Source organism: Leptonychotes weddellii, chromosome 1 (assembly GCF_054177405.1).
Source record: "Leptonychotes weddellii isolate Sample4059 chromosome 1, ASM5417740v2, whole genome shotgun sequence".
NCBI classification, from domain to species: Eukaryota; Metazoa; Chordata; class Mammalia; order Carnivora; family Phocidae; genus Leptonychotes; species Leptonychotes weddellii.
Window position 1 is genome coordinate 635,113 of NC_138369.1, and position 9,134 is coordinate 644,246.

General features: G+C 60.7%; 2 protein-coding genes across 3 annotated transcripts in view; one reads left to right on the forward strand and one right to left on the reverse strand.

The window, feature by feature from the left end:
- NDUFS7 (NADH:ubiquinone oxidoreductase core subunit S7) overlaps nt 1-984 on the forward strand; it is a 6,457-nt gene extending 5,473 nt beyond the window's left edge. For both annotated transcript variants that reach the window (XM_081825753.1, XM_081825759.1), the window contains exon 8: nt 828-984. In XM_081825753.1, the coding sequence (XP_081681879.1) occupies nt 828-925 (98 nt within the window). In that variant the 3' untranslated portion in view covers nt 926-984. The remainder of the gene's footprint in view (nt 1-827) is intronic.
- Nucleotides 985-1,529: 545 nt separating this feature from the next.
- Nucleotides 1,530-4,655, reverse strand: GAMT (guanidinoacetate N-methyltransferase). The gene is made up of 6 exons (XM_006745936.3): nt 4,413-4,655; nt 3,307-3,452; nt 3,078-3,141; nt 2,737-2,804; nt 2,452-2,562; nt 1,530-1,898 (listed from the first exon to the last, which is right to left on the reverse strand). The coding sequence occupies exons 1-6, from the start codon at nt 4,591-4,593 to the stop codon at nt 1,758-1,760; spliced, it is 711 nt and encodes a 236-aa protein (XP_006745999.1). The 5' UTR covers nt 4,594-4,655; the 3' UTR covers nt 1,530-1,757.
- Nucleotides 4,656-9,134: the final 4,479 nt, after the last annotated feature.

A 9,134-nucleotide genomic window follows, 5' to 3' on the forward strand; every position in this document is an offset into this window, starting at 1 on the left:
GAGGCCAGGCCCTGCTCAGCTGCCTTGTGGGGTATGTGACCGGGGGCAGATCTCCACAGGGCCTTGGCCCCTCCATCAGGCGGTACTGGGACGGTACTGCAGGATGCTGGGCCCAGGGCCGGACGTGCTCGTGGTTGGCCTTCCAGGCCCCTCGGGTCCGTTGCTTCTTCCGGCTGGGTGGTGGGGATGGGGACTGTAGGGGAGCATTTTTCCAGGGCTTCCCCTCCCGTGGGCCTCCCTGCCCAGCCTGGCTGCTCTGCCCCCTCAACTCCCCCCTCCCTCCCTGCTTTCCAAGTGCCCACCGCCACCAGGGGCGAGCATGGCCTGGGGTCCGGAGGCCACCTGCCCTTGTCCTCCCAGAGGTCCTGAGCCAGGTCATCGGGGGTAGCGGACAGGGCAGCTGGGCCCAGGATGGGCATCCTAGTCCTCCCCACTGCTCGAGGCTTGACCGCCAGGGTCAGGAACTCGGTGGCTCCTTCCCTGTGATGGGCCGAACCCCCAGCCTGGGCAGTACAGGCTAGAGGAGGTGCTGGAGAGGGGGCCCCAGGTCAGACCTCTCTGCAGACGTGGCTCTGCTGCCCCCTCCTCGTCCCAGGGCCCCGTCTGGCCTCCAGCTGCTGCGTCTGGCCACGCCCTTTGACCATCCTGAGCAAGGCAGCCTTTGCCAAGTGGCAGGGGGTGGGTCCGTGGCCCCAGCAGGGAGGACAGGCACAGGTCCCAGAATCCAGTCACTGGTCTGCGGGGGCCTTGGCTGCCCTCCCAGGGTCCAGGATGAGCTCCGCCCCCTCCCTGCCAGCAGGGAAACTGAGGCACAGTCCCACCCACAGGCTGCCCACCCACAGCCGAGGCCCTGCTGTACGGCATCCTGCAGCTGCAGAAGAAGATCAAGCGGGAGAAGAAGCTGAGGATCTGGTACCGCAGGTAGGGCCGGCCCCTCCGGCCCCTGCAGCACCCCTCAGGATGGTCAATAAACCGATAGACCCAGCTGGCCTCCCCCTCCCCCTCCCTGCGCGACCGGTGGGCAGTGTGGGCTCTGGGGGTGTGAGAGGTCAGTGCTGTCCTGGGCAGGCCCCGTCCCACCTTCTGTGCACGGAGACACTGAGGCCCTGAAGGAGGGGAGTGGACGGGCCCAAGAGCCTGTGGTGAGAAGAGCGGCTCCACGTCTAGGGGTGAGGCGGGGGTCCTGGGGAGCACGGCTGGGTTTGAAGGTTTTGCTTTGTTTGGAGGCTCAGCCTGACCTGACCGGGTGGGACCAGAGACTCAGTGGCCGTGTGGCCCTGATGAGCGCACCCCCTCCGTACCCCAGCAGCCAGCTGAGGGAGGAGGTTGACAAGCTTTACATCTGCTACGATCCACTGGTCCTGTGGGTCTGCTGTGGGCACGGGCGGGTCGCGTGTAGGGTCACATGCCGCTCAGAGGTGGTGGTGCGGAGCGGCCCCATCTCCCGGGGGGCCCACTTAACAGATGGTGTTTTGCTGCTTTTACTGTTTGGAGGGGCAGGAGAAGTCAGTGAAAGCACACGGTCCTGCTGATTGGGCACGCCCAGGGTCAGCATTTATTTTGTCCTCAAGGATGCGGACAGGGAGGTCACGGTATTCCCACTGCAGGGACGGTCAGGGAAGTTTACGCTCTGTCCCACTGTGGGTGTGGCCGGACTCGAACCCAGGGCTGAGAGCCCGGAGCCTGCACCCCTGGCTGCAAAAGCACTGAGTGGGGGCACAGGGACAGCGGTGGTTGAGCCAGGGGCCTGGGTGGGCTCAGTGCTTGGTGACCAGGGGTGTGATCATCTGCGGGAAGGCGTAGTAGCGGCACTCAGCGGGGGGGACCAGCTCCATCAGCTCCGTGCGGATGTTCTCCCGCCTGAAGCCCGCCTCCAGCAGGGCTGGCACCTGTGTCTCCTGGGGGGTGGGGGAGCGCCAGGTCGCTTGCAGGGCCCTGGGGCCTCACGAGACACCCGCAGCACCCACTCTTCCTAGAATGGTATTCACAATTGCCAAGGCCCCTGGGAGCTGGGCACGGCAGCCCGACTGCTGACCGACAGAACCAGGAAGCCCGAGTTGGGGTGGGCATCCTCCGGGTGTCTAAACTCAAGGTAGCAATGTCCTGACTCTCGTGGGGCACCAGCAGGCTGCCCACCGCACACCCAGCGGCAGGGACAGCATGCCTAAACCTACACACCTGCTGGGTGGAGGAGGGCAGAGTGAGGCGGGATGCCTGGGTGGGGAGCCTGGACTGGATCCCTGTGTCCTGAGGGCACTGGGGAGCCACGGAAGGCCGTTGAGCTGAGACCTTACCTGACTTGTAAGTGGAGGCTCACAATCCACCCAGGAGACCAGGCCCTGAGGCCAGGGACCCTCCCCAGGTCACAGGCTACTCCCGCCGCCGCCCCAAGGTTGCTGCCTGGCTTGGGGCTGGGGCGTGGACCCACAGGGAGCTCCCGGGCTGCCACACCTCGAACATGGTGGTGATGTCTGAGTACTTGGACTTCATCAGCTCCCCCCAGGACGTGAGGTTGCAGTAGGTGAGGATGCCTCCAGGCTTCAGCAGGCGAAAGGCATGGCCCTGGGCAGGGACAGTGGTCAGGACGGAGGTCTGGGGTATGGACAGAAGCCACTGCCCAGTGGGCCTCCCACCCCCCAGCAGGACGGAGAAACAGGAAGGAGAGGTGCTCCGTGTGTGAACGGCAGCCACCTGCACTCACCCCTGGGGGTGACCGTCCCCCCAAGCAGGTCCTACCCTGATGAAGTTGAACTGGTGTGTGTGCCAGGTCTCCTCGGACAGCGGGTACGTGTCATACAGGATCCCTGCACGGGAAGCGGGGTGGGGGCCAGAGCTCAGCGGTGTGTGCACGTGGAGACGGGCCCCGCCCAGAGCTCATAGCATGCTGCCTCCTCCGGGGACAGCAGGGAAGCGTCCCCCACAGCTGTTCCTCCGGGGTCTGCCCGGCCCCCCCCCCCCCCCCAGTGCAGCACTGCTGTGTGTTCCGTACAAGGTCCCTCTGCAAGCCAAGGACGGGGGCTAGTGGTGGAAACTCAGGCAGAGGCGCCCCCTCCCCCGGCTCCCAGCCCCCGCCTCACCATCGAAGTGGCCATCTGGCAGGGTAGGTGTTACGTCCTCCCACAGGCCTTTCAAGGGAACCACCTAGGGGCCCGGGAGAAAAGAGAAGGTTGAGGGTCCCAGGTGTCCAGGCTCTCCCCACCTGCTGTAAGGGAGAGGGCAGAGGAGCTCCCAGGGGAGAAGACCACTTCCTCCATCTCAGCGGCTACCCAGCCCTCCCCCGGGGGCAGCGCAGGCAGAGGTGGGCACCTTGTGTGGCTGCCGCTGGGCCCAGTCCTGGAGCCTCTGGAAGACGCTGTCATTGCACTCAATGATCCAGTGCTCATCGATGGGGACCTCCTGCACCTTGGAGGCCGCGATCGCCATGCCGAAGCCCACCTCCAGCACCCGGCCCCCTGGTCACACAAAGAACCCAGTATCACATGCCAGGCTGGGGCTGGGCAGCTGCCTGGAGGAGGGGGCACAAGGGCAGGGCCTTTGCGGAGAGAAATGTTTGCCACAAGGCCGGGAGGGCACAAGTAGGGCAGAGGCGGAGGGTGGTTTGGAACACAATAGGCCTGAGCGGGAGCGGCATGGGCTCTGGCCAGGGACGTGTGGGCAGCCGGTCTGAGGCCTGGCCCCAGTGGGGAGGGCAGACCCTGGACTTTGAGCCCTGGTAGCGCTTATCTCTTGAGTTGGTTACTTTTGTCTACCCTCCTTGCTACAATGAAACGGGGGTGGGGGTGGGTTTGAGGCCTGGGGCCTGGAACACCTGGGAAGGAGGTGGGTCCCCACTGGCCCAAAGACAGGCAAGGGGGACACCCCAACTATGCAGGGACGCTGGGTACGCTTATTGGCCAGGTAGAAACACGGCCGCCGGGAGGACCCCCGCCCCGCCCCGGGGCACCCCGCAGTCTCTGACCTAGGCACAGGGCCACCCCTACAGCTGTTTCCCAGCCTCAGCTTTCCCGGAGCTATTCTTAGCCCGGGCGGGGCTTCCGGGGACCCCGGGGCAGGAACATTGCCCGCGTGTGCCTGGGCAGCGCCCCCCACTCGGGCCAACACGGCCTCCCTGGCTTCATGCGGGGATAGCGGCCGAGCTCCACGCGAGGTCATCGTCGGAGAGCCTGTCCCCATCTGCGGGGTGGGGGCCCGTTACCCCCGGATAGGAAGTTCCGATACTTAGGAGGCGCCGGCTGTGTGCAAGCCCCTGCCGGCAGCACCCGCTTTTATTTCCCCGTTGCCCCCCGCTAGCCTCATTTTGCAGGCGGGAAAACAGAGACACGGGAGGCTCGGGTGCACCTCAGCTGGAGAGCGGGCTGGACACCGGATCTGAGCGACCTTCAGCCTCAGTTTACCCCTGCGCGCCCGGCTACCTTTGGAGGAGGCGGCGGCCGCCAACGCGTGCATGTAGGGGGTCTCCCAGCGCTCCATCACCGGCTTGCCGAGGATCTGCAGGTGCATGTCCGCCGCGTCGTAGGCCGCGGGCGCCGCCTGCCACGCGGGGCTGCAGTTCTCGCCGGGGGCGAAGATGGGGGGCACGGCGGGGGCGCTCATGCTGCGGCTGGAACGCGCGCCTGGACTCGGCTGGCGACGCGCGGGCCTTGTCCCTGCGAGGCCTTCTGGGCCGGGGGGCGGGGCCGGGGGCGGGGCCGGCCCGCAGGTCGGGGGGCGGTCCCGGGACGGACCGCGCGGTGGACCCGGGGGCCCCTAGCGGCCGCCGCGCGGAAGGCGCCCTGTGCAGTCTATGCAGGTGGCACTCGCTAAATGTCACCCAATTTAAGCGATGCCCCGGAACGCCCTGCCTGAGACAGAAGGCAGGTTATATTTGTTAGGTGTTGCTGTGTAACAAGTGACCCAAAGGTGCCGCTTCAGACAACACACCTTTCTTAACCCTTAGCTGGGTCCTCTGTTTCACGCCCTCTCAGAATGCGCTGTCAGGAGGCCAGCCAGTTATGGGGGTGCCTTTGAGGGCTCCCCTAGGGAAGGATCCGCTTCCAAGCCCATTCACTGGCCGTTGGCGGGAGGGCCTCCCCAACGTGACAGCATGAGAGTCTGCAATGTCAGAATTGTTTGAGACCTAATCACAGAAGCGACATCCCTTCACCATGGCCAGGCACACGAGGGCAGGGATCTCACAGGGCCAGGAAGAGCAGAAAGCGGAGGCCGCTGGGGAGCTCTCGGAGGCGGCTGCCCACACAGACCCCAGCGAAAGCAGTGAGGGGGTGGTCAGCTCAGAGCCTCCCCTGTGGTTTCAGTGTCCCCTGACATAAGGGACCTCCCAGCGGTCACCTACACGCAATTTGGACCACATCCCAGAAAGTAGCCATGGGCACAGTACCGTCTGGCTGCCAACTTAGCCAAACGGTCTCTGTTCCAGCTTCAGCTTCCTCTTCTCCCAAATGGGCTAACCACTCTTGTTCCTGCTCCTGTTGGTGAATGAGTGACACGTGGTCCTTCCTTGTGTCCACTCTTTGTGAGAGGCCCTAGTGTGTGCTGCAACTGTCTGCACGTCACAGCCTGGAATCAGAGAGGGAAAGTGACTTCCTTGAGGGTGCACAGCAAGTTGCGGCAGAGAGGATGAGAGGAGGGATGTATCTGACTCCAGTCTTTTTTTTTTTTAAAGATTTTATTTATTTATCTGACAGAGAGAGACACAGCGAGAGAGGGAACACAAGCAGGGGGAGTGGGAAAGGGGGGAAGCAGGCTTCCTGCGGAGCAGGGAGCCCGATGTGGGGCTCGATCCCAGGACCCTAGGATCATGACCTGAGCCGAAGGCAGACGCTCAGCGACTGAGCCACCCAGGCGCCCCTGACTCCAGTCTTAGAAGACCGTGTATACGTATATAATATATATACTTCTGATTAGAAAGGTGACACGTTTGAGCAAAACATTTAAATGTTACAGACTTGGCATCCGCCTGCAGATCACATCCCCCTGCTGTTGTTTTGGTACAGCTTAGAACGGTTTTTACATTTTTAAATAGTTGTGGGGGGGAAGAGTATTTTACAACATGTAAAAATTATATGACATTCACATTTGTGCGTTGGTAAATAAAGTTTTATTGGCACAGAGCCATCTCCATTTGTTAACATCAGCACTCTGGTGTTTTCTGGCTATAATAGTCCAGGTGAGTCATGGCTATGAAGCCTTACAGCCAACAAACCCAAAAATATTTACTAGTTAGCTCTGTACAGGAAAAGTTTGCTAGCCCTGTTGTAGTGCAGTTGGTCCTGGGAAGTGACGTTCATTCATTCATCAGACACATATGGAGTACCTTACTTCGTGGGTCCCATCCTGACTCCCCTGGAGCTCACAGCCTACTGGGGTGGGGGGATGAACAAGAATAAGTGATACGTGGGGCACCTGGCCAGCTCCGTCTATGGAGTGTGCAACTCTAGATCTCAGGGTCGTGAGTTCAAGCCCCACGCTGGGTGTGGAGCCTACTTAAAAAATTTTTTTAGGGGCGCCTGGGTGGCTCAGTCGTTAAGCGTCTGCCTTCGGCTCAGGTCATGATCCCAGGGTCCTGGGATCGAGCCCCGCGTCGGGCTCCCTGCTCTGTGGGAAGCCTGCTTCTCCCTCTCCCACTCCCCCTGCTTGTGTTCCTGCTCTCGCTATCTCTCTCTCTGTCAAATAAATAAATAAAATCTTTAAAAAAAAAAAAATTTTTTTTAAAGTTAAAAAAAAAAAAACAGTAAGTGAATGGGTTAGACCAAAAGGCAGAAACAATCCAAATGTCCATCAGTGTGTGAAGGATAAACACACGCTGGAACACGCTCCAGCCTTAGGAAGGAAGGGACCCTGACACCTGCCATGATGTGGAGGGACCCTGAGGACACTGGGCTCAGTGAAAGGAGCGAGACCCAGAATGACACATCCCCCAGGACCCCACTCCCAGGAGGTCCCCAGAGGAGGCCCGTCCACAGAGACAGAGAGGAGAGGGTGGGAGCTGGGGCTGGGGCAGGGGGTGAGGAGTCCGTGCTTCGTGGGGACAGAGTCTCCGTGTGGGGAGATGGAAAGTTCTGGAGACAGAGGGTGGGGGTGACAACAGGACGGTGTGAGTGTGCTTCATGCCGCTGACTGTGCGCTTAAGAGACGGTTACGATCTTTTTTTTTAAAGACTTTATTTATTTGGAGAGAGACACAGAGAGGGAACACAGCACGGGGAGTGGGAGAGGGAGAAGCAGGCTTCCGGGACTTGATCGGGACTGGATCCCAGGACCCTGGGATCACAACCTAAGCCGATGGCAGACGCTTAACGACGGAGCCACCCAGGCACCCCAAGATGGTTACGATCTTGAATTTTATGTGTATCGTACAACATTAAGAGACCAAAAGTGTATTTTGTGTATTGGATATGCACGTATCCATGCTAGGATTAAACTCAGAAGTGTCCGCATATCCATTATTGTCCAGCATTTGCTCTGGGGCAGAGGCAGGAAATGAGTTAGGAAGGAGAGAAAAACCAACTGCCTAGTTTATCTTTTTGGAAAGATATGAAGTAAACATAACAAAGCACTAACATATGTTTGTTCCAGTGGCAGGTACACGACTCTGTTATTTTATTCCTGGTAGGTGTTTGTATTTTTAACATATCTTCTTTTTTTTTTAAGATTTTATTTATTTATTTGAGAGAGAGAATGAGATAGAGCATGAGAGGGGGGAGGGTCAGAGGCAGAAGCAGACTCCCTGCTGAGCAGGGAGCCCGATGCAGGACTCGATCCTGGGACTCCCGGATCATGACCTGAGCCGAAGACAGATGCTTAACCAACCGAGCCACCCAGGCGCCCTTAACATATCTTTTTAATAGGCTGTATGCCAAAGTGGAGCTTGAACTCATGACCCTGAGATCACGAGTCCCACGATGTACTGAGCCAGCCAGGCCCCTCAGTGTCTGTATTTTTAAAAATATATTATTTTAAGCAGTCTGTGTCTGGCTTCCTTCATTTGACCACATCCTGTGTATTTCGCTCAGGCCCTTCATGGCTTATTTATGGAGATACCAATGGATGGATGTGTGGGTTGTTCCAAATGTTCTGCTCCTCTGTTAGTGGGCTGTGAGCATCATGGGACATCTCTGTGCACTTGGCGGGGCCAGCATTTGAGGGATAAATTCCTGGAAGTGGGCTTGCTGAGCTTCCTCCTTTGTTTGCTTCATGTCTGCTTCCCCCAACAGGGACACCCAGCTAAGCCTGTCTGTCCCCAGCGCCCTCTTCTCCACATGTCTTGGGTACGTTCTTCCAGCTCCCCGGGGCCCCCAATGGGGTACCAGTCCCTGCCAACTGCTACTGATTCCTGTGACTTGCAAAACGTTACGGAGCGGTGCATGAACACAGTCCCCAGGGCAGGGACACAACGCCGGCCCGACGCCGGCCCGACGCCGCCCTGACCACTCCCTGGCCTTCCGCCGGACCGCCCTCTCCCACCTGCAGATGGGGACTAAGGAGTTACTCTGCTCTGGCGACTGCTGGGAGTGAGTGACACAGGTGCCCACGCGCTCTGCAAACTGGAAAGCGGGCGAGGTGAGAGGTGTTGTAAATGGCCGGTCTCGTGCCGTCTGCCTGTGACCTCGTTCCGCCGCTCCTTCCGTTCATTTAATTTTACGATGATGAATACATGGACTTCCCGCCGGCGGAGAGAGCGGGCGGAGCCGCGCACCACCGCCCGACAACAGGGCACGGGTCCTCACGAGGTGCGGACACGCCGGGCGGACTGCCCTGGGCTGCGCGGCCGCCTGCAGCGCTGACCCCAGAACCGCATCTGCAGGGGCCGGGGACACGCGGCGGGGTCGCCCCGCCAGGTCTTCCCCTGAGCCTCTCCTCCCGTCAGACGAGCTCCGCGGGGGCAGCGGGGACGCCGGCCAGGAAAGGGGCACCGCCGCCTCGGGTGACCCCGCACCGGGCGTGGCCTCTGTCCACCGTTGACCCCGCGCGCCACTTCCGACCTGAGATCAAACAAGGAAGCCCAGACGCGCCTGCGCCCCGCGGTGCCTAGCTCGGAGGGCCCGAGCGCGAGCGCGCACGCACGCACGCACGCACGCCATTCGGCCGCGCGCTCCCCTCCGCCGGGCGGGGCCGGCGCGCGGAACTCCACTTCCC